The sequence below is a fragment of the Periplaneta americana genome, chromosome 15, assembly GCF_040183065.1.
Source record: "Periplaneta americana isolate PAMFEO1 chromosome 15, P.americana_PAMFEO1_priV1, whole genome shotgun sequence".
NCBI classification, from domain to species: domain Eukaryota; kingdom Metazoa; phylum Arthropoda; class Insecta; order Blattodea; family Blattidae; genus Periplaneta; species Periplaneta americana.
Genome location: NC_091131.1, coordinates 12424800 through 12451035, shown reverse-complemented (window position 1 = coordinate 12451035; position 26236 = coordinate 12424800). Strand labels below are relative to the sequence as shown.

Sequence of the window (26236 nt, the reverse complement as noted above, 5' to 3'; positions counted from 1 at the left end):
TGCCTGCCGATCTGGAGTTGCGCTCAGGCGCGAGTTCGATTCCCGCTTGGGCCAATTGACTGGTTAGGTTTTTTCCGAGATTTTCCCCAACTGTACGGTGAATGTCAGGTAATCTATGGCGAATCTTCGGCCTCATCTCGCCAAATATATCGCAATCACCAATTCCATCGATGCTAAATAACCTCATAGTTGATACAGCATCGTTAAATAACCAAGTAAAAAAACATATTACGATGTTAATTTATATTTTCTCCAGTCACACAATCTTTCAATAGAATTCCACTCAGTCATAATTTTTTTTCTTCGATTTTAAAACTGAATTAATCTGAGTTTTGCAACATTTAAATTTTTCTAATAATTTTCTTTCAGATGAGCCACTTTTACTTTTGTGAATCACCTTAACTCCATTCTTTAACCATAATATACTTCTCATTATACTGAATATGTTTTTTTATTGATAACTTTACACAATGCCAGAAGAAAGGAAGTTGATAAACAAGGAAGCAAATACCGTAAAACACAGGTAATTCATGGCCAGACCCTGAAGATGGTGTGAGTGGTCACAACCTTTAACAACAGCCTCTCCCTCACTAGAAATTCCCACATTCCTTACAGGACTAAAGGATCGGACATTCAGCATGAATAGTTAAGAACACTGTCAAATTTCATTTTAACCTTGGAAGATACAGCAAAGTACTCTTAATCAAAATTCTCACTCAGAAATTATTTAATGCATTAAACTGTGGTATTGAAAAATTGTAACACTATACTTTAATTTCGAAATCTGGTCTCTTAAAAGGGATATAATTAAAAAAAAAAAATGGCTATTCAATTCCTGGTTGATGCTCAGGGACAGGAGTGGTCCTTAAGTTAAATGAAGGTAAAAAATATACACTACCGGTCAAAAGTTTTCGATTGAAAACAACTAGGCCTATATACTTTATTTCAATGTACAAACACATCGGAAAAAATAAACAGACCAACAAAATAAATATTTTCTCTCTCTAGCATTACGATATGATAGAATATTCAAAACGAAATCCCTGTTTTAACCACAAATCCATAGTTGTGATAGGTGATCTAAAACTTTTGACCGGTAGTATACATTTGTTTGATAAGTTTTTACATTAGTTTCTAGGAGGGATGATCTCTTAATAAGAGTGGTCTTTCAGAGAGGTTTCACTGTATTTCACGCATCACCTTTCAAAGGGAAAGCAACCTTATTGAACATATATTCACATCTTGCACCCCCTGTAAAATATTGTCATATGTCGAAAATCACATATTACTTTCGTAAATTAGTTAAAATATTGTGTTCACTTAAATCGGCTACAACATGCCATTTTCACCAAGAAATGGATTCGGAACACCTCAAAATCTGTGCTTCAGTGGCTGGCCATGATAATATCTTTGAAAAATATTGGAGTGCAAGTGGTCAAATGACTTTATTGTCAAACGCCTGGCATTAGAAAACAACAACAACAACTTTCGTAAATTATTTTCAACACTGTTTTACTGGTTGAAGGTATGAAATTCGAATAATAAAATGGTAAATTATTATCAAAGATTTTGGTACCCGTTTATTAAAATATTTTTACAGCAATATTTTTACTAGGGAACAGCATATCTTTACGAATCACAATTTTCGAGTTACAACACTATTTTATTGCAAGTACGATCACTACAAATTTTCAATGTTACACAGTGCACAAAATAGTTGAGTAAACATTAATCTGTATCAGTTCTGCATGTGTGGAATTTTCAGCAGTGCACAGTGAGCCAGACACACGTGATGTGGGAAGCACTCTCCATGAAGGCCCTTGCCACATCCTGCGCACACAGTTCGCGAGCGTCTTCTTTTCCCTTTTCCACATTTAGTCCTGTCACTACACACACAACAATCTTTTTCTTTCTTTCCTGGTAGCTTTTGAAGATACACAGGTCGCTGGTCATCTTCTACATACACCAGACTCGAAGAACTTTTATTGTACTTCTTCCAAAGACACTGAAGAACCTAGGAATTAATAATCTGAATTGACATCTTGCCAACAAGCAATTTTCTGCTCGGAAAAAGTTTGTGAATACTGTAGGAAAGTGTCCACTTTTCAATCCAACTCAACAACATCAAGTGTAGACACAGGCAATGTGAACATGTGCACAGCTTATCCTCATCTTCATCTTATAGTCACAATCTGGCATAAAACATCCTTAAGCCTTAAACTTTTATTTCAAGAAGTTTTCAACAGGATCGATAATTCTGTTAATAATTGCTACTAACAGAAAAACAGTCACATAATTTTTTATTTGTGTAATGGTTATGGATTTCTGTCGGATGCTTTTCCAATTCACTGCGGGCTAAAGCAAGGAGATGCACTATCACCTTTACATTTTAAATTTGCTCTAGAATATGCCATTAGCAAAGGCCGGGATAACAGAAAGGGTTTGGAATTGACTGGGTTACATCAGCTACTTCTGTATATGGATGACGTGAATATGTTAGGAAAAAATCCACAAACTTTTATGGAAAACACCGAAATTTTTTGAAGCAAGTAAAGAAATAGGTTTAGAAGTAAATCCCGAAAAGACAAAAGTATATGATCACAGTCTACTATATACAGTCGCGAAGCTTAGGGTGATTTTTTGCAAATCTCGTGATAAAGCGCTCCAAGCGGTTAGCAACTAGAAACAATAGACTGTCCACGGTCGACTTTGGACTGTGTCGTATTTCCATCGAGTGCTAGCTCGTTGCGTATTTCACATTGATGCTTGTGAAATGTTCGTTATTGGTTGTAATAAAAATGTTAATGGCTAAAATACAATAATTGGAATAATAATATTTTACTAGAGACGTAGAAAAATTAAGTTTGTTTTAATGAAATTTATTGATCACGTTTTATTTTCAATTCTGGTGGGATTATTATTGCTTAGGCCTACTTTTTTTTTTTCAAAGGATATGTTTTTAATTATAGCTGTTAATTCTGTTGTTATTTTTATTTGTTACTTTACTAGAGACGTAGAAAAAGTCTGTTACAATAAAATTTATTAATCACGTTTTATTTCTAATTCGGGTGTGATTATTATTGCTTAACCTCATCCCACTTTGTTAACTAAGTAAGCCTACACTACAAGTACCGGTACACCTAAGTTACTCCATTAATTCATATTTCCATTATTATTGTTGTAAAGGGAAATGCAAATTAATATTTATTGGTTTCATAGTTAATTATCGCTATAATCTTGAATGAGTGAAGCTATTATAGTAAATTTCAGTTCGTTTTGCACAAACAAAAATAATATTAACCTATTTCTTGCAGGTATCTTCGAGTTTATGGTGGAATTTAATATACTTCATTAAAATAATAAATTAACTTTATGCATTTAATATTTCAATAATGGAAGGAAGGTGTTAATTTTTCCAAAAGAACACGACAACGAAAGTGTAACATATTTTCTCGTCTGCTAGGAGAGAGATCTGCGATGATGAGGCGATAGTAGCGATCCTAGTGGTGGGCAACTACCCATGTTTGATTTTTACTACATATTGAGCTTCGCGACTGTATATAGTAGACTGTGATATGATTGTGTTTCGTGATCAAAATATTGTACAAAATGGAAATATGAAAATTGGCAATTTATCGTATGAAGAGGTGAAAAAATTCAAATATCTTAGAGCAACAGTAACAAATATAAATGACACTCGGGACGAAATTAAACACAGAATAAATATGGGAAATGCCTGTTATTATTCGGTTGAGAAGCTTTTGTCATCCAGTCTGCTATCTCTAAGGCTGAAACTTAGAATTTCATAAAACAGTTATATTAGGCTATCGTTGTTTCACATGGTTGTGAAACTTGAACCCTAACTTTGAGGAAGGAACAGAGGTTAAGGATGTTTGAGATTAAGATGCTTAGGAAAATATTTGAGGCTGTAGCATGTATGGGTGAATCCAGAAATGCATATGGAGTGATAGCTGGGAGGCTGGGATAAAAAGACCTTTGGGGTGGCCAGGATGTAGATGGGAGGATAATATTGAAATGGATTTGAGGGAGGTGGGATATGATGGTAGAGACTGAATTAATATTGCTCAGGATTGGGACAATTAACGGTCTTATGTAAGGGTGGCAATGATCCTCTGGGTTCTCTAAAAGCCATAAGTAAGTATAAGTATTGGCTAGTGATATGCTAATTTGTTAATTCTTACCAACTGTAGAAAACAGATACATAAACTTCAACATTACAAAATAACTGGCCTCAAATTTTCCAGATGATAATATAACAGAGTTATACCACTTTTCATATGACTTAGTTCATGGAGATCACGGCTTTGTACCTATCTAGTACAATATGATTCATTTGTACTTAAGCAAATTACCTAGTTGTAACCTTAAAACTCAGTCGCTGTTAGTTAAGATACGTTAAATATTATTATGTGCCCAAACGAAATATTGTAGCCAGGAAAATGAGATAAGTCACATGAAAAACATTACAATTAGGTGAAGCAACAACTTAAGGCTAAGTAAGTTGTTATTTTTATTGTAATAGTCATAGATATAATCTTAAAATGTAGGCTTTCATGGCCAGTATAAATAGATAAAGAGTTCTCTGGGCTAAAGGCCGTGGTCTATTGGTGGTACTGCATCCAGACATTTCATCTACAGCCAGGGTAGACATCTTCAGTGGTGAGGCACGTGCAGGCGAAGTGATCTTCTTGGTGTACCGAGACAATTGATACTGCGACGGGTCGTGTGTCAGAACTTATAGGAGTGGGGTGTGATTTACTATTGTCTGTGCAATACTGTATGTGCTTGGGGGTCCAATGGTCTCGTACGGAGCAATGGTGTTGGGCCATGGTAGGTGAATAAGTGTCGTGCATACACATAAGGACCTTCTCAGCATACACACTTGTGTTAAGTGATAAGTGTCATAAACATACCCAAAAGCATTTGGAGAAAATAATCGTTGTGTACTGAAAATCAAATTACAACGACTGGAATGATGTGTAAGAAAGAATGTACATTATCAGTACCAAAATTGCGAAAGTCTAAAATTAAAATTTTTGGTGCATGTTTTCGAAATTATAGAGAATATTTTAAAGCTTTTGGTAGCATAAATGCATGCATATTCTAGATATATTTAGTGCATATAAATCCGATGTCTAGTCATCAGCATTTATATCAACCAAAGTCCATGAAATTGTTGACTCCTACTGCATTTATCAATAGGATTATTGAACCAAATGTCGACCTGGTTGGCAAGTTGGTATAGCACTGGCCTTCTATGCTCAAGGTTGCGGGTTCGATCCTGGGCCAGGTCGATGGCATTTAAGTGTGCTTAAATGCGACAAACTCATGTCAGTAGATTTACTGGCATGTAAAAGAACTCCTGCAGGACAAAATTCCAGCACATCCGGCAACGCTGATATAACCTCTGCAGTTGCGAGCGTCGTTAAATAAAACATAACATTTAAAACATTTGAACCAAATCTCTACTGACTCACGACTATTTAGGTAACTTGCTTCTGCTTGAGCAAAATTTCCCTTGTTATAAAACATGTCGTTCAACCTACCTCTGTTTCCATTTTCACATTGTCTACGAAGTCTGTGAACCTGCTTTCAATAGGGGCGGTAGACACATTGTCGTCTTCATACTCAGTCACCTGCTCCTGCTTTATTTCCACTATCTCTCTGTTGTCCAAGTCTCTGTCAGTGGAATGAGGAATTGCCGACGAACTAGGAAAATCACCATCAGGTAGAACAGACAACGGCTGAGTCACGAAACCCGAACTCACACTGTCCACTGAAGTAGTTACACTGGTAGTCGAAACAGAAAGTTCTGACTGCGATGGTCTTCCAGAACACAAATTAATAGGCACAGCTTCTTTAGTATTAGATCTCACTGCTTTTGGATCCTCTGATACTGAAGCACTGTCAGTTTTAACAGAGTTTCCTAATGCAGGCAAAGGAGGACGATCACTCGTTATTATAGAAAGTGAACAATCTTGCAGCAAAGGTGTGAATGCGTGTAAGTACGCATTTGTTAGTGCTTCATTTTCCACTCTATATGGAGATTTAATGTCCTCAGTTTCAACCAACGTTTCATTCGCTAATGTCTCTGAGGTTCTGTTCAATGCAGCAACTTCACTGGTTTTACCACTTACGTCACCACTTTCAGCATTATCAGTCTTGCCATCAACAGAATTTGTCTTGTTTTCATTGGTAAAGGTAACCTCTAAATTAGAGAAAACATCGTCGGTGTCTATATATTCCTCGGAAGGTGAGGATTTGTGTTCACATGGATCTGTTACCAATGCATCACTAGACACAATATTAATTATGGAAAGAAAGTCCACGACAGGTGACGACGTAAAATCATGGAAGGCACTACTCTTTATCAAGGCTTTAATTTCTTCAGGTGTTACACCAGCCAATTTCTGAAACCAGAACATACAGTAGAACAATATTATTACTTTCTTGTTGGAGGAAGTATTATTACACTGCATAAGTTAAGTTCAATTTAAAGATTTTTACACACATACATTCTTCCACCTTCATCTGTAATATCGAAAAACTACTGGCAAATACCTTCCTATAATAGTACCGGACAGCTGTATACCTAGCAGCATTGGCGTGAGTGCGAAATATTGCGGACCTGACATCTAGCGGAACGGGATGGAATTACATCCACATATACAAAATATTAACATAGCGGGATTCTGACTATTGTTTAAAACGTGAGTCACTATTGTGGAGTAATATATGAAACACTTAAGAAATGTTGATTAATATTTAATGTAACATTATTATCTTATATCAAAGCTGCATATTATGAGAAATATTGCATACTTAATATGAGTAGCTTAATATCAAAGACGGACATCTGTCTTCTCCATAGTTTTGATCTAGAGGCAATTTTTTAATTCACAGCGTTCTTTGTAATATTTAACACAATTTATTTTATAAATATAGTGTTAGTTTGCATATGGTTTCACTATAACTGGAAACAGCATGAAAAATTGTATAAAAAACCACAGCTATCTGAATTTCGATTGAGGTCAGATGTCCGTCTTTGATATTAAGCTACATATTACTTTCTGTAATTAATTGTTACATATTTTTTCTTTGGTTAGTGAGACAAAATCAATTCTGATATTAGGAATGAATTTACAATAATGCTTCATATACGCATTGCTGACAACTGCAAATATAAAATTGATAGTAATCTGATGCTTGTAATAATTAGTAAAGGCATGTGGACAACAAAAAAACTTAATTTGATAAAACCCTAAAATTTCCAGTACATTTTAACTTCTGTTCATTTATTAGGTCTAGATAAAAAAGCTAATTTGTATTTTTCTATCAACATAAAGACGAAGGAATTAGGCCTACTAAAGAATGTTGTTGACTCACATTTTATGAAATCGAAAGTACGATTTGGAGCAATTTGTAATGCTGTAATTTTGTAGCAATTATAAACAGCACATGTACACTCTGATATTTAACACAGCACTAATTAATAAAACTATTAACTAGTCCAGCAACAATAGACATTGCAGTTGATTACATCTTCTTTCACGAGTATCACCACACTGGCCACCTAGGTAGCAGCACCAGCATCGATCGCACGTAAAATTGCTAGCTGTCCGGTATTATTATAGTAAGGTATTTCTACTGGTAGTTTTGTCTGTGTGTCTATGTACAATGACTTCTCCTAAACTACTGATCGGATTTTGTTCATATTCAATATACGAGGGTCACTATGGCAACTATTTTTTTTGCAGGCAAATGTGTTCTTATACAAACATTTCATAATATACAGTACATATGAAAATACACAATGCACTTTACCAATAATGTCTGTTACATGGGTTACTCAGGAAGTATTGTTGACAAGGGAGAAGAGTAAAAATAAAAAAAAAATTCATCTACTGTAAGTTGGTAAAGCGCTGGTACGTTCAACCAGAGGTCCCGGGATCGATACCCGGCCCCGGAATAATTTTTCCCTTGAAATTATTCAAATCTGCTTTACCTGAAAGACTAGATTTGCATAACCTAATAGCTTATTTAGACTTTTAGATTCTAATGAGAAAGTAAAAAAATTATGACTAAGAAAAGCCTGTAATACTCCGAGAAAGAATACAACAGTTGCTTGTATTTTGGTTCACGAGAATGATAATCAAATACTTACACTTAAGAGGACAGCAGTGAAACTAACAGCCTGTCGTATATTCTTCAGTTCATTTTTAATTTCACCAAATTGCTTGACACTCTTGTTACAGCAAGTCAAATGGCTGTTGGAGTCTTCCAACTGTGTTGGGTCTTTGGGAGCCATCCTGAAAGTTGGTAAAAAAATATGAAAATTTGTGCAATACTTAGTTTCAGAGCTTAGTAACCATGAAACTACAGTTTTCGCATTTTCTTCTTCATGCTAAGCTCTCAGCACCTTAACAAACCGAGTGCTAACTGGATAGAAGTATACAGATTAAGTTAGATTAAGAGAAGTAAGTCAAAATGGTGAAAAATCACAAACAAATTTTGTCTCATTTAAGGGGAGAGGATGGTAATTTTTAAAACTTTTTTCCTATTTGGTGTAAAATATTAATTTTTTGTATGTAGAGAGCTCACGGTTATAGCAACTCAACAAAATATAAATATTTTGAATAAATTATTTGGGAGCCAGATTTGAAAAAAAAAATATACCCAATGCAGGATTTTACTAAACTCGATATATCTAAGCCATTTTTAAAGATAAATTCAAACACAATGTTACAATTTATTTGTAAAAGCACGCTCTACAAACTGTCTATAACAGAATTTTGATATTAGTTCCTACATTTGTAAAATAAACAATTAAAATTTAATAACATTTTTTTTATTTCCTTTCTTGCAACAGAGAGACTTATTTTTTAAATGAAATCAATTAGGGGAATTCCGTTACAGAGAAAAGTTTCCTAGTAGTCTAGAGAATGTGTATTCTAAATTTCATTCATATATCTTTAATAGTTCAAAAATTATATCGATCTTTGTCTGGCTATGTAGCAAAAAAAATAAAGCTCCAGAAACAGCAATCAAAGGGGGTGTGATTTAATAATCCAGAGTGCAGGAACTTTAAAAATGGCGTCTCAACATCCAATAAGAGCACAGATACCCACACAATGTTATACAATGTATTCCACACACATCACAGAGTATTTTAAAGAAAAATTTGGTTTTGAAAATGAAGTTCCGGAAACAACAAACAAAGTGCGGTGTAATTTAAAAATCCAGAGCACAGGAAGTTTAAAAATGGCGTCTCAACAACCGATAAGGGCACAAATACCCACAAAATATTATACAATGTATTCTACACATATCACAGAGTATTTTAAGGAAAAAAATTGTTTTTTGAAAATTTACTCATTTTTCACCAAAAAATACCATCCTCTTCCCTTAATAGTATATAGTTTCAGGAATCTTCCCTTAAAATTTTAGAGCCAAATTTGGCTCTGATTATGTATATGGACTATTTTAAGGCATATAAAGAGCTTAAGATATTATTAGTATGTTTAACTTAGTCCCCATTTTGCCGTAACTTACATTTTTCAATACTTATGTACCTTTTTCTCAGTAACTATTTGAGGTAATTGGATGAAACTTTGCATGCTGCCTTTTATTGAGTAGATTCACATTATCTTGCAAAGAATTGTGAAATATTTTCTCTTTTATTTTTATGTAACATAGAACATAAATTTTTAATCTAAAATTTTTAACGAAATTTAAAATTTCATAAAAACTAAATGAACAACTAAATTAGAACTTACCTCCCAATTGATTATGTGATGATACAGCAAACAGCTTTATTTTATACGATTATTTCCTGTAACAAATTAAACATTTTTAAGCATTGTATTTTATAAACAATTATTTTACATATGGTACACGACTGTATTACTTTCCATCTAGCTATATACCATTCAAGTTATCTTACACTGTTGATTCAATAAAATGATAACAGTACCGCCATTTTGTAATAATTTGTCCTTCAGTTGTTACATCACAAATTTGATCTGCGATAAAATACTAATTTTTACTTCAGTTATACTACATTTTCGGTTCAGGGAAAATACTTAACCTAAAAAAAAAAAAAAAAATTGAAAAAGGTATTTTCCCAAGCAAAAATACAATACAAATGGCGATATTGTATTACTTACTTACAAATTGGTTTTAAGAAACCCGCAGGTTCATTGCCGCCCTCACATAAGTCCGCCATCGGTCCCTATCCTGTGCAAGATTAATCCAGTCTCTATCATCATATCCTACCTTCCTCAAATTTATTTTAATATTATCCTCCCATCTACGTCTCAGCCTCCCCAAAAGTCTTTTTCCCTCCGGTCTCCCAACTAACACTCTATATGCATTTCTGGATTCGCCCATATGTGCTACATGCCCTGCCCATCTCAAAGTCTGGATTTAATGTTCCTAATTGTGTCAGATGAAGAAAACAATGCATGCATTTCTCCCTTGTGTAACTGGCGATATTGTATACACTTAATAATAAAAAAAAATGGAATAACCTAGCAAATAACATTTTTCTGAAAGTTCAATCGTGAATGATGCGTGGGAGAGGGAGACAGTGTAGTAAGGACAGAGAGAGAGAGAGAGAGAGAGAATGTGAGATTATACAAACGTGAGAGTGATTGAGTGAGTGTGCGCATACGTGAGTGAATTGGATTTTTTTGTCAACAAAAGTGAAATTAAATTTAAAAAAAAACATTACTTTTTATTTAAAAGGCACATGCTAAACGAGTTGGTAAATTCGACTATAATAATAATCCATGGCGCTACAGGGCCAAGACTGACCAGCCGGCTGCTGACCTCACGGCCACATGCCGAAGCAGAAGTGGACGATCATCCAACCAGAATGGAGGTATCGTGTGGTTAGCACGATGAGCCCCCCAGCCGTTATAGCTGGTTTGCGTAACCGGATTTCGCTACCTATCGTAGCTTCCTAAGTGCATCACGATGCTGGGTGGGCACCGGTCCCATACACTGGCCGAAATTTCATAAGAAAATTTCTTCTCTCATGAGGATTCGAACCAGCGCGCATTCCGTAACGCGAGTCCTAGGCAGGATGCCTTAGACCACAACACCATGGTGCGGGACAAATTTGACTATAAAAACGAAAAAGAAATTCTGTTATAATGTCACGTAAAATTATGAAAATGAAAGTGATCTGTTGGTCAGCACGCTGGCTTTCAGATCTGGAGCTCTCAGGTTGATTCCCAGGCTCAGCTCTCGAGAAATTTTCCTTGAAACAAAGTTACCTGGGTGTCTAGAATCTGCAAATTTGTATGAATGTGAGTGTGATTGTGAATGTGCTTGTTATTAATTATCTAATCTTCAAATAAAAAATATATATATACTGTATATCCTCCTAGGTCTTCGAGTACAGTATACTATACTTCATACATGCATTTAGTTTCAAATTTGCGGCTAGGTGGAATCGTTATCGATCATTTCTTTTCTATGCTTGTCAAGCTCCTGACATCTCTTGGGATTTAGGAAGACAAGAAGATAGATTCAATCACCGCAATGTGTGTTTCAACTACTTGTAAATGAAAATGACACCAGCAACTCAATGTCAAGGTACCATAGGACATGCTTTCGAAGTAAGTACATAGTAAACATCATAGTTTAAGGGTAAAAAAAATTTATGACAAAATGTATGTGCAAAGATCTGAAGAATAGTAGCCTATAATACACCTGCATTTGTGCCCTAACTGTAACCTGCAGAATTTTTTCAGCATTTTTCCTCATTTCAGTGACTTTTTTTAAGTTTAGAATTATACTGAACTTTAAAAATAAAATAAAAAATGTCTCAGGACTAAGGAGGTTATAGATCACAGTTGCTGAGCAGAACCTGAATATCACATTGTTGGCAAGTAACGCCATCTATGAGTTAATCTGTAATCGTCTTCATCGTATTAATGATATGCATCTTAACTTTGTAAGGAACCTGCACACTGAACAGCAACTGAATCTACGTAGACTAAATATCGATGTCTTCTATTGCTCCCAACACTAAAGGTCGACAATTGAGGGAGATCTTGCGGAACAGAAGTTTTGAATCGTGGTGTAAATTACCTCATAAGGGCAAAGGTGTTATCCTGTATTCTGAGTGCCCCAAGGCAAATTCCTGGATGTCATCAAAAGCAAATTTATCAATTTCAGAATATATTAATGCAATTAAAATGTCCAGCAATCTATCTGCGGTTAGATCTGTGCCCGGCAGAAGTTTCAACACAACCCGTTGTCGCCATCCCGGCTGCAACGAGATGGAAACTCTTGGTCACGTGTTGGGATTGTCGAAAAACGGAGCTGCTGCACAACAATCGACACCATAAGGCCAGGACCGGTATTGCTGATGTCCTCAAGCGTCGCGGATGGGAGGTGTACGAGGAGATCCACTGCGTTTCATCCTTAGATTCGAACAGAAGAGCAGATATTGTAGCCATCAACAGGACTCAATCTAAGGGAATCATTCTTGATCCTACAATCCGGTTTGAGAGGGATGCCCTGCAGGCACAACACGTTGATGAGGAGAAGAAATCCATTTATGAGTCCTCCATCCCGTACCTAAGTGAGAAATATAACCTTCCCACTAGTCAGTGGAGTGTTTCTGGTCTTTTGTTTGGTGCGCGTGGCACACTTCCTAAATTCACATGTGATATTTTAAAAGCACTCGGTCTCCGATTTTTTGAAATTCAAAAAATTTTATCGGATATTCTTAAGGATTCAATCCAAATATTACACTACCATTTATATTTTGGCCATTGATGATTCTATAGGGTTTGCATTTCTCTGGATGTTTTACTAAACAATTCCTGTATTTAATCTTTTTGTTTTTCTAAATTATTCTGTGCTTTTATTCTGGATCTTTATGGTCACCCTCGCTGAGGGCAGATTATTTTGTTAAAAATAGTTGTTGAAAGCATTAAGAGATGCTAGAATGTTGATATGTTAACAATAAATAGACTTACAAAAATAGACTACGCTAAAACTGAGTCACTTGGAATTCCCCAATAAGTCTATTCCAGTACTGTAGTTATTTATGGTTTTTTCATTCCATTATCATCTAAGTATGTAATGAATATGTCATGTATCCTTAAACTTCAATGACTCAAGGTCTGTAAAAAAAATCCCCAATAAAATAATGTCATTGAGTCTCAAACAGGAAATAATCATTACCATTATATTTTATTAAAATATTTTCTCTATATAAAGAGTAGAAGTGGAATAGTCTTGCAGATTTTCAGAGCAAATAGCTCATGTTGTATGTAACAAAAAAGTGAAATACCGTACTGGTGGAAAGTCCAGTTTCCTCAAATTTTTTTTTCCCTCAAAATGTTTAATAACACCCTCTTATTCAGTAACTAATGTGAGTAGGACCGTGATTTTTGTCCATATCGATAGAAAATCTAATAAAGAATCATTTATCCCTCTGGCGTATTTTAATAGTGAGAATGGTTTTTGTGTCAATTTAATTTAAAATCTGCTAATTTGAAGTCACCGACTGATGCAACCAGCTTGCAACATTGTAGCCAGAAAGGGAGATGGGAGGTAGTTCACTAAGGCAGACAGACCTAAGTTTGTTGAGCTCTAACATCTGTAGTAAGAGAAGAGCAGTGTGTTAGTGGTGATGTTGCTGGATTGCTGAAACTTCCAACTCAGTTTTCTAATTAACTGTGCATTTAATCACAAAACGTAATATAGGTTTTCTATCTATTTAAGTTTACTATATCGTTCCTTTCAATGTGTAGGATCATTTCACTTCCACCTGTATAAACATGTTTAGTTCATGACAGATTTTCGTGAGAGCTGAACAAAATGTTATCTAGAATAGGCCCTACTATAGCTACAAAAGTGAAGCCAAACTTGTTAGCAAATTTATGACAACTTTGGGCAATAACATTCTAAAAACGCAGGAGCAACGTATAGAGTACATTAAAACAGGTCTGATTAAAATACTATTAAAATTAATTTCTGATGTTAGGTTATACACCATATTCCGCTTATAAGTATAATAAAAGAAATAGTTATAATTTCATAACAATGCATGCAAATGGGTTAAGATTGGTACCATTGTAAAGAGGAAATTGGGAAGTTTTAATCCATTGTTGTTACTTATTTTTAGAAGACTCACGCATGCGCAGATCATTAAATAAGAGAATTCGTATCGTATCTTTAGTCAGTCAGCATGTGGACGCCACAGCAGAAAGCCTTTTGTGTGCTGTTATTAGCAGAACATAGATCCATAATTCGTGTACAGCGCTTGTTTCGCCGTCAGTACAATCTTAGACCGAGGGAAGCTGTACCGACGTACGTCTCAATAATGAAATGGGATAGGCAGCTCAGAGAAACAGGAAGTTTGTTGTCTAATGCAGGTAAACATTCCAAGCGTAAAGTGTCTGACGAAAATGTCGAACGCATTCGCGAGGCATTTCAGAGAAGCCCGCGGAAATCCATTCGACAGGCTAGTGTGCAGTTGAACATCCCACCAACAACAGTGCATACAGTGCTCCATAAAAGATTGCGTTTGCGAGCGTACAAGCTGCAACTTCATCAGATGATTACGCCGAATGATAAACTGGAACGAAAACGCTTTGCAGAAACAATGTTGGATAAAGTGGACGATGACGACACATTTCTAACTCGAGTCTGTTTCTCAGATGAGGCAACCTTCCACGTCAGTGGAAAAGTAAACCGACACAATTGTCGCATCTGGGGGTCGGAAAATCCAAGTGTCGTAATTGAACACCAACGGGATTCCCCTAAATGGAATGTTTGGTGTGGGATCATGCATGACAGAATCATTGGTCCCTATTTCTTTGCTGAAAAGACAGTCACTGCAAACACGTACCTGGATATGTTGCAACTGTATGCTGTGCCACAACTCCCAGATGGAGCAATTTTCCAGCAAGATGGGGCTCCACCACACTTTGCCAACATGGTTCGCACATTCTTAGACGAACAATTCCCTGCAAGATGGATCGGAAGAGGATCACCGTACATCACATGGCCTGCCAGATCACCAGATCTAACACCACCTGATTTTTTTCTGTGGGGGTTTGTTAAGGACCAGGTCTACAGGACGCCAGTACGTGATTTGGCAGACTTACAAGAAAGAATTTATGCTGCTGTCAACAATGTTACACCACAGATGCTTCATAACACTTGGGTCGAGGTTGAATACCGGTTGGATATTTCCCGTGCCACCAATGGAAGCCATGTTGAGGTTTATGGAACATAAGGTAACAAAAATTCCCAGTTTTCATTCTTTGTAGCAGTTGGTTTCAACTATATACTTGTATTAATTCAGAAGTTATAGCTATTTCTTTTGTTATACTTATAAGCGGAACACGGTGTATAAATACAATGCAATTGTGTGAATAAAATTACCAATATTTAAAATGTTAACGCCTCCCTCCACCAAAGTTGGGTATGTGTGTAGATATATCCACAGTAAAGATGAACAATAATAATTAATGGATGGCACACAAGGGGGCTGTGTAAGCCTATATATATATATATATATATATACTGGGTGTTCAGTTCAAAGTGTGTCATGGCTCGCTGTATGCCGTCATGTGGCTAGCCGATGAGCCTAGAGAATTCAATCTTCCTACACTTCCGCAGAGGTGTATAACCTATGAGGCAGAGAAGTTGCCTAGCAAGTACGGCGTTCATTCTGAAGAGTACATACCGATACGTACGGTAACGCCGGTAGTGGCAGGAATGTGAAATGTTTGGAAATACGTACTGTCGGGATATGGGGAGAGGGTTAAGATGATTACTTACGTATTTGTTGACATTAACTTCGATGGTCAACATGGACACGGAGCATTTGATTTGTGTTGTGGAATGTTACCGTACGCAACAGATGATAACAAATACCCTGCGTATGACTTGCTGGCGCAAAACACAGATCGAAAGAGGTTATGGTAGCACACAGACCGTACAGACCGCCATCTGTTGCTACGACGTTCAAGTTATACCGTACACGTTCTCAAGTTCAGATTGAAGAACACCTTAAACAATAGGCAACTTCTCTGACATATAAGCTGAAACTCGCTTCAAATCGGTGACCCAACAACAGTGACGTCATGACACACTTTGAAATGAACACCCAGTATATATATACATACACTGTCAGTGTGTATATGTATATATATATATATACTTACAAATGGCTTTTAAGGAACCCGAAGGTTCATTGCCGTCCTCACATAAGCCCGCCAGCGGTCCCTATCCTGTGCAAGATTAATCCAGTCTCTATCATCATACCCCACCTCCCTCAAATCCATTTTAATATTATCCTCCCATCTACGTCTCGGCCTCCCTAAAGGTCTTTTTCCCTCCGGTCTCCCAACTAACACTCTATATGCATTTCTGGATTCGCCCATACGTGCTACATGCCCTGCCCATCTCAAACGTCTGGATATATAATATGTAAAATCTTCATTCTATTTAATAATATTGTTTACCGTACTTTGATTGTTGGGTGAAACTAGCGCTGAGGTAGTTTCGGTGATTTGAGAAATGAAAATCGTTTGTAAAGGATTTTTTTGTGGAGAAGCAGATGATCGCATATGCAAGGCATAACAAAAGCCTAAACTAACCAAACCTAACGTGTCACAGATTCGTTTATACAGGGTGTATAAGCGAAAGACGTGGGGAACTACCTCAGCGCTAGTTTAACCGATTGTTGCTGTTGAGGACTGATGATAATGCGATAAAAAAATTAAATAAGTATACCACTGCCATTACACAGTACTAACGACTTTACATTAACATTATGCACCATTTTCACATCACAGAAATCACTTATAACATACATTAAAGGCATTATTCTTCATTAATTTAGTACAAATATCAGGAAAAATTAAGTGTATATATTTCATATCCTCTCACTCGCATGTGTACAATTACGTGTTTTTAAACGTGCTCTTTCATTTTGTAGGTTATCCGAATGATTTTACAAATTATGGTACAAAGTGGCGGTGTTGTGCTTATCATTTACTGTACAAATAATTTTCATTAATTAATTTGTTAAAAATGCAAATGTTAAGTAAGTCAATATTTTTAGCTTGTTTAATGCGAGCATATAATTAGCTGCCGTCTGCTAATATACTGGGCCACATATTAAAGGAAAGGAAAGGTGTTAAAACTGAAATTTGAAGCTTATAAACAAAATTCCGAAAACCTTTTGTAAAGAACAAAATGTCTATTGCCTGGGCTAGTAACTAAATAAGGGTGGAACAACGAAGATTTTAAAAAAGAATATTAAACATGCATGTCATCTTATTGACTGTCATATTTAAAAAAACGCATTTACATTATTTATAACTACTCATGGGACTGTAAAGCTCTAACGTAATATTTTAATGTAAATATATTCGATAGCATACTTTTTTATAACGCAGAAGTATTAATTTACACAAATGTTATTCAAATTGTCTGCATAACCTATATTTACATGTTCCCAATATGTATTTTTAATAAGCTATATCAATGAACAAATTTTGTAAATTTACTCGAAGTTACTCATATATTGTTAATTTAACTTAGATAGCCTACTTATTATACAGTACAAAATTGTTTCATCTTCGACAAAACAACTTCACTGCAATTTAATTAATGTAATAATTTCCCCATAGATGTTATACATTACTATAAATAACACTTCCGTTTTTATTAAGCTACGCCCACTCCTCTACACATCAACTTGCTTGACTTCGACATACTGTATAATGACGCCGTATGCCTACCTCTTTTTCTGTTGTTCAGTACATTAACACTACAGCAGAGACTTTCGCATTCAACAGAGACGTCATAATTTCATAATCTTATGAATAAGCTTTGCATGTAAACAAGAAATAAACTTAAAAACAAAATAAAATATACACAACCGGAACTATTTCTCTTCCTTTGCACTTGTAAAGAATCTCTGTAACATGCTTTGTTTATATTACATTTTTATCAGTGTGACCAACATGAAAAAGATCCAGTGTTATAAAAAAAATATAATACTAAGTGAAAATAACACTATTACGCCAATAGTAGACAATTTATTAGTAATCTTTTTCTTATAAAATCCAATATGACACCACGAACGCAAATAATGCTTAGTAAATAGGTAAATACACTTGTATGTCTTTTCCCTGTATTGGCTGCACTGCGAAAATCAATTAACCAATCACACCAATAAAGACTTTTATATTGGCTTTATGTGTTTATAAAAAAAAATGTACAGGTGCATAACTTTGAAGCTGTATAACTATATGTGGATACGATCACCTGTCGACAGGTGCATATTTATAGAGCATCTGACGTTAAGAAAAGACCACTATACTTATGGCTGCGCTGTTGCCACTAGCATGCACTGGCGCTGAGCTGACAATTTGCGGATTAAATATACCACTGGTTATAGTGAATCTAGAAAACGCTAGACCGCTAGAGAGAATAACTTTTAAATCAAACAAAACTCGTGAAACGGAACGGGCCAGGAGACTTAATCCGTACAATTTATGACTAGTTAAATAATGTATGCATCAGGTTAGGGGAGCGAATTTAATACCTAAAGAAATGTATCAATTTTACTTTGGATAAGAAATATACCGCAGTAAACAGTAGGTACGGTAACACATTTTAAAGATTTTAACGAAATAACTGCGTACGTTTATTAGAATACAATGAAGGATTATTTGAAGATAATGCCTTTATACCGTCTATATGCACTTCTCTGCTACTACTGGAAGATTCCTCATCTGATGAAGTCACCGAGTTGGATGACTATTGAGTCGTTGTCTTGCTGGATCCTATCTGTTTTCTATATTTCTCTTCGATTCCTTATAATATAATGCAATATGTCCACAGAAACACCCCGTGATTAAAAACGGGTATGATATAAATTCATAACTGTGTTACATTACGAACTTTACACTAACGTCATTAAGAAAGGGCGACTCAAAGAATTCTTGTTTTGAATATTGCAGCAAATCTAATTGCCTGCAGAAACTATAGATGGCTGCAGAAGCGAATAGAAGCTGTTAATATGGGTTTCGTTCATTCGTTCTTTTGTTATTTTTGCATTATTACACTGTTTCAAATGTTCGTACCGGTAACCATCTTAACAAACTCGCAGGAAGGTAAATTTGGCGCCCTGGAAACTACTGTTGCAAGTGGCCACCGAGGTCCCCCGACTTGAATGTCCGTAACTTCTTCTTATGGGTTACATAAAAGAATCATCTATATACTTCCAATGCCTCAGAATCTGCAAGAACTGCGACATCATATCTGCGATGCCACTGAGTCCATTCCAGTAGATATTTTGGAGCCCATGTGGCTTGAGTGAATATAGCTCTAATGTCTTCTGTGTGACACGTGGGGTGCACGTTGAATATTTGTGAGATATGCTGTATTACATTTTTTGAGTTGCTCTTTCTGGTATCAGCATTTTCATGTACATACGACTACTGACAGAGACTATATACTCGTTTATAATCATGAAGGTTTTCTGTGGAAAGTTTTTGTGAAAGAGGGTGTAAGAAAAGAACAGGATATCGTAACTATATGTATGCAGGTAAAGGGTCGAAAAAAGAGAATACATATTGTATGTAGGCTTAAATGCACAAGTAAATACTGTATGATGATGATGATGATGATGATGATGATGATGATGATTATTATTATTATTATTATTATTATTATTATTATTATTATTATTATTCTACTTGTTAGTAATGCCACTGCTATTATACATACTTCTAATCTAAACTTATAAAATAAAAGTTTGAGTAAGACGTAAGTAAGACAATTATTATTTTAAAAATAAAAATAAAGGTGCAGGGCACTCCCAAGTTGCTGATATGTACTGGAGCGGCACCCTGGCATGACTACACCCCTGGTTACATGCATATTTTTGCGACAATCCCTACTGTTACATGGACACTTATTGCAAATTTGCCATCTGTTAGCTCTCATTTGTATGAATATCTCGAAAACCATTCACAAAAGATTGCAATGTTATTGAACTTTTATGTTTAATCCACTCCCTGATTCATCTCTTAAAAGGGCCTTATTAAGTTCATTTCCCTTTCACCTGGTATAGTTGTGAATCTTAAATAGTTATTTCTGAAATCACAAATCAACTCCAAATATTAGCCACCGGCGTGGCTCAGTCAGTTAAGATGCTTGCCTGCCGGTCTGAAGTTGTGCTTGGGAGTGGGTTCGATGCCGTCTTGGGCTGATTACCTGGTTGGATTTTTTTTTCCGAGGTTTTTCCCAATCGTAAGGTGAATGCCAGGTAATCTATGGCAAATCCTCGGCCTCATCTCTCCAAATACCATCTCGCTATCACCAATCTCATCGATGCTAAATAACCTAGTAGTTGATACAGCGTCATTAAATAACCAACTAAAAAAAATCGAAAAAAGAAACCCCAAATATTCATGCTTTCAAATGATTCTTTATGTGTTATGGCCAAATGTTATCTCCAGAAACTATCTGTGGAGGCAAGGAAAAGAAAAACTGTTAATGCCTCAGATTAAGAGAAGAAAATTAGAAATGATCACACACACCTTGTGAAGGACTAAGAAACTGTGGACAGGCTGACATTATTCTGGAATCCACAGTGAATCAGGGAAAGAGAAAAGTTGAGGATATTATGGAGGCAGAGCTTTGAGGAGAGGGAAAGACAGGGCGAAAACTGAAGGTTCTAGCTGGAAATAGAGTGTGTTGGTGCTGTTTCGTGAAATCCTTATGCTCTGGATAAGAACAATAGGACAGTAACTTGAAAGCCAGACGGGTGTACTAGAGGTTGATTCTTTAAGATCATTGAAAATGGTTATTATGATATTATTATATCTTATGTACATGATGCGCTATTATTCGGAAAGAAGGAAAGGCAAAAGCCTTCATACTTCGGGTATTTGCTACATAAGAAATATGAAAATATAATTACAAAACATAAATATAGCCTATTACAAAATTTATATTTAGTTAGGTATAGATTTTTATAAATAAAAAAAATATCATAGACTCACTATAGGCTGTAAGTGTAACCACCTGTATTTTTAAATTTTTATAAAAAAATAATTATATACACCTACTTAAAGAGTCCAATTCATAAATGGAGTCAAGATGAAGACATTCTCGGATTATGAAAAATATCTTTTGTGAGCAATGTGCGAAATTAAGGATAGTCTTCATCTTTGGGTGCGTAATACATGATTTCATTTACGTGCATTTTTAATAAAATTATAGTTCAAGAAAATAAATTATAAATTAGTAACACGATAAAGAAGAGAATTTTTGCGGCACACATGAAACATATACTGTACCTGATAATGAGAAACATGTACCCTTTTCATAACATCGATTTTTCTGTAAATATAACAACTTCACAAATCGAATTTATTCTCCTCAAAATATGTGATTGGTTTTCAGCCAATAAATTAGTGTTAAATTGTAATAAAACTAACATAATCCAATTTAAATCCTGCCCAAATTCAACTTCGCAAATTTTAAGCATAATAATTAACAACAGATCACTAATAGAAACAACACAACCAAATTTCTTGGCTTATAAATAGATAATATGTTAAATTGGAAAAATCACATTTAAAAATTACCCCCAAACTAAATTCAGCATGTTATGCTATTAGATCTATGCAAGAGATAGGAAATATCAATACCTTAAAAGCAATATACTTTGCATATTTCTATTTAGTATTGAGTTTTGGAATAATATTGTGACGAAATTCTGCAGATAGTAACAGTATATTCCTACTACAAAAAAGAGTAATTAGAGCAAGAGTAGGTGCCAAATCTAGGGAATCGTGTAGGACTATTTAAAAAAAAAAACTACAAATAATGTCCATGGCTTGTCAGTATATTTTTTCATTAATAAACGTCCTTGTATGCAGTTATGAAAACTTTTAATTAATTCAACAGTTCATAGCATAAATACTCGTCAAAAAATGACTTTCATACTCCAGCGGCAAATCTATCATGCTATCAAAAAAGAATGTGTTATATGACAGTAACAATTTTTAATAACCTCACTATGAATATAAAAAATGAAACTCAAAACATAAGATTATTTAGGGCCAAATTAAAGAAGTACCTAATTTCTCACACCTATTCTGTAGGTGAATTTATGACATTCAACAACACAGCATGAATATTTCTGTCTTGTATTAAGTATTGATACTAATCCTTTGTGTTGTACTAGTAGACTATATTGTAAAACTCTTCTGTACATATTTCAACTAGACTGTGAAGCGATGTACAGATATCATGGAATGTAAATAAATACAACACAATACAATACAATATACTTATCTGCAATAAACTGTTTGAACCTGATGAACATAGTCCCCTTCATCAAGAGTATATTAAGCTGAAGAATACTGTTATAGTTGTCAAAGAGATTCTTCTTACAGTTTGTACAGTCTATGGAATACATTCTCTTATGATAGAAGATGCTCAATAAATTCGCACATAATTGCTTGATACTATAACCAATCAATTGTTGACAACGCGCTGTATTACTTGATAAAATTATAAGATGAAGACAAACAATTGAGTAGTGCAATAGGAAAGCGAGGTAACCCACAAAAAATGTATATGGTTTTAAGTTTGCTGTATCAATAGGAAAATAAAATATGTCTTTTGAGTTACACTATATCTCAATATAGTTCCGTAGCATACCATAAAGCTATGAAATGAAAACATTTACACTCAATGGAGAAAATATATCAGTTATAAATATTCAACAGAGTTACATGCAGTATACATCAGTTTGACAGTCTGTCAATGAGATGAAAATTTGGAACAACTTAACAGACAAGAGTAGACCTAATATCAATCAATCAATCCAATCAATCAATCAATCAATCAATCAATCAATCAATCAATCAATCAATCAATCAATCAATCAATCAATAAATCAATCAATCAATCAATCAATCTTCTTAATGTATCCAGCTGTTTGCTGACAACATAAAGTCCACTATAGTCTATTCAGTTGTTGTTTTTCACGAGAAATGAGGGGTATTTTGATCGGTGTTCAGCTAGTAGCCAGAGTTGGGGTGTAGTCAATATATATACTGCAGGGCTGTAAATAATATCAGTAATTGGGCATCAAAATGGAATCTATCTATCTCACAATCAAAAACTGAATATACTGTCTTCACAAGAAGATATAGCTTAAAAAAAACTATAAATCTCACATTTATTTGAATAATCAAGAAATTCAGTACAATCCAACTCCTAAGATCCTAGGATTAATTTTTGATGAAAAACTTTTATGGAAAACACAAGAGTAATATGATAACCACACTTTAGTTGAGTCTACAAATGTTATATAACCAATTTAGTTTATATTGTATGCACATACTTGAAATTTAAATTATTTAAAAGTTTAAAATAGCAGTGAATATCTGCTAGTGATAGTATGTTCAGATAAGAAAAGTCATTAAAGAGATACCAGCATCGGCATTCTGTGTGTGTTTGGTTTCCAGTCACTGGTAGCGATGAGTTGTAATAGACATAATATTTAAAATGAAGAATGTGGAGCCAGATGTCAAAGCCATCCCATCATTGCGTTACAGTGAATGCGACATATTATAACACTAATTTTAACATATTACAAGTTTTATTAAATGTTATTTATTGCAAGCTAAAATGACTCAGAACCACTCTAGTATTCACATATAATTTTAAAATTTTTTTGTACATGTTCAATTTTATCAATCTTCTTAATGTATCCAGCTGTTTGCTGACAACATAAAGTCCACTGTAGTCTATTCAGTTGTTGTTTTTCACGAGAAATGAGGGGTATTTTGATCGGTGTTCATTATAGATGCCTGTTGCTAGTAGCCAGAGTTGGGGTGTAGTCAATATATACTGCAGGGCTGTGTCTTCTGCAACTGGTACTGATGATTTTAATTTACTTCTTTTGTGGTTTATGGATGGACAGTATAGAAGAATGTGTTCCAGATCTTCATCATGATTATTACACCACAGACAAGTAGGATTATCAGAAATTTGAAATCGGTGTAGGTACAATTGAGTGACAATGTGACCTGTTCTGGCTCTTGTTAAAAATGTTTGAACATGTTTGGGCAAGTTTTTGTACATTTCCAGGTCATTTGGTTTCTTTTGTACGGACTGTAAAATTTTTCCTTTGTCAGAAGAGAGCCAATTGTTGATCCATAGGTTTGTAAAATGAGACTTTACTGAAGCAAAAGCATTGGATAGAGATATCACTTGAAGAGGTGTTGGTTGCAAATATGTTGCCTGTTTTGCAATATTATCGACTTTCTCGTTTCCAGGTATACTACAATGACTAGGTATCCATTGAAATGTTATTTCCTTTTGGAGTTCTTTTAGTTTACTTAGTTGTTTCTGAATTGGAATAATTCTATGTGCATATAGATACATATTTAATTATATTAAATGTAGCCCCCTTGGAGTCGGTAAGTATGCAAATAGATTTTCCAGAAATTTGAGTAACACACTGAAGAGCAGCATCAATAGCTAGCAATTCAGTGTCAAGACTGGAGGAGGATGAACATGGTAGGAAATAACTTTCTTGATATTTTGGAATATAATACCCTGCTCCTGATGTCCCATTATTAGGATTTAGAGATCCATGTATATAAATTTGAAGGTGATCCTTATATGTGCTGCAGAGTAGGTCCATGGCATCTAACTTAAGAATGTATGAAGGATTATTTTTGAGATGACTTCCTGGAATTTGTATGCTATGTTCTGGAATCACCCATTTCCATGGAGGAATTTCGTTCACAACTGGAGTTTTAGCAATGAATGTGTCTGTGATATAGATTGGTATAGATTGTACAGTTTGTACAACCACGTCAACTGATGCCCTAGAAATTGAATATAATATTCAACCACTCAGACACTATACTGTATATTACAAAAGGAACTAAAAATGTTCAATTTTATAATATACACAAATGTTTTCTCACTGTACATCACCTGTGTTCAGTGTGCCATTTATTGTTCTCCACATGAAGATAATTTTTTAAATAAGTCGAAAATATCTGTGGAAATATAACTTTGTAATGCAATAAGACAGAAAATGAATTCTGTATTAATATAGATTGATACGTTATAGACTGAAACTACACAACTATAATTTAATATAGTTTCGACGTGTTGTGCGTCATCCTCTGAATCTTAGTCATAGGATTCTTACAGAAGAGTTGACACAATTGCCTTAAATAGGAAAGAAAATTATGGATTGATTTAAGAGCCCACTGAGGATTTCCTAGGATTCAGAGGATGATACAAACACGTCGAAACTAGTCAATCAGGTAATTTACCACCAAAATGTTTAATGTTAACACAGTGAAATCGTTATTACGTGTTGGGCTTTTGTCGGAAAGGAGAGTTATTGCGTAACAACAGGCATCATAGAGTCCGTGGAGCTATCGCCTGTCTTCTTCGGAACAAGGGTTGGGAAGTTCATGAAGAGGTCCACTGCATTTCTGAAGACGACTCTCAAAGAAGAGCGGATATAATAGTAATAAACAGGCAACAACAAAAGGCTATTATCATAGATCCAACTATACGCATGGAGAGAGATCTAAACCAAGCTCATCAGGTTGATCAGGAAAAGAGGGACTTTTATGAGCCTTGTATTCCCTACCTTAGTGCCAAGTATAACATCCCTCTCTTCAATTGGTCAGTGACAGGTTTATTTTTTGGTGCTCGGAGTTCTTTACCAAAATTTACATATAATTTTTTCAAACAATTATCATTATCATCTTTTGAAATTCAAAAAATCATCTCGCAAATTCTTAAAGATTCCCTGCAGATTATACAATTTCATTAATACCACTCAGAAGGCCTTAATTAAGGATATGCTAATTTTAAATAAAATCGTTTATTTATAAGTATAATTTTATAGTCATCTTCTAAGATTTTATTTTATAATTGATAATGGTGCTTAATTATTACATTTTATTTTTATAACAATATTCATATTTAATTATATTCCGGATCCTAGTGGTCATCCTTAATTAAGGCCGGACGAGTTATCTCTCTCTCTCTCTCCCTCTAATAACATTCATCAGTGTGAATGATTGTTAAAGTCATAATGGAAGCTTTGTTCATAGATATATTATTTTAATGGTTGATAATTTCATGAATCAGATATTACCATAAA

The 26236-nt window shown here is 34.8% G+C and overlaps 1 protein-coding gene across 6 annotated transcripts in view; it reads right to left on the bottom strand.

Annotated features, from left to right (window-relative positions):
- The window catches only part of LOC138714647 (uncharacterized), a 69332-nt gene extending 51328 nt beyond the window's left edge, over nucleotides 1–18004 (bottom strand). For 4 of the 6 annotated variants that reach the window (XM_069846698.1, XM_069846700.1, XM_069846701.1 and 1 more), the window contains exons 1-4: nucleotides 17805–18004; nucleotides 9798–9853; nucleotides 8186–8330; nucleotides 5568–6431 (exon numbers count right to left, since the gene is read on the bottom strand). In XM_069846698.1, the coding sequence (XP_069702799.1) occupies nucleotides 5568–6431; nucleotides 8186–8329 (1008 nt within the window). In that variant the 5' untranslated portion in view covers nucleotide 8330; nucleotides 9798–9853; nucleotides 17805–18004. Of the gene's footprint in view, nucleotides 1–5567; nucleotides 6432–8185; nucleotides 8331–9797; nucleotides 9854–14896; nucleotides 15423–17804 lie in introns of those variants that run through there. The other 2 variants (XM_069846703.1, XM_069846699.1) reach the window with 2 other exon arrangements.
- Between the last annotated feature and the right edge of the window lie 8232 nt (nucleotides 18005–26236).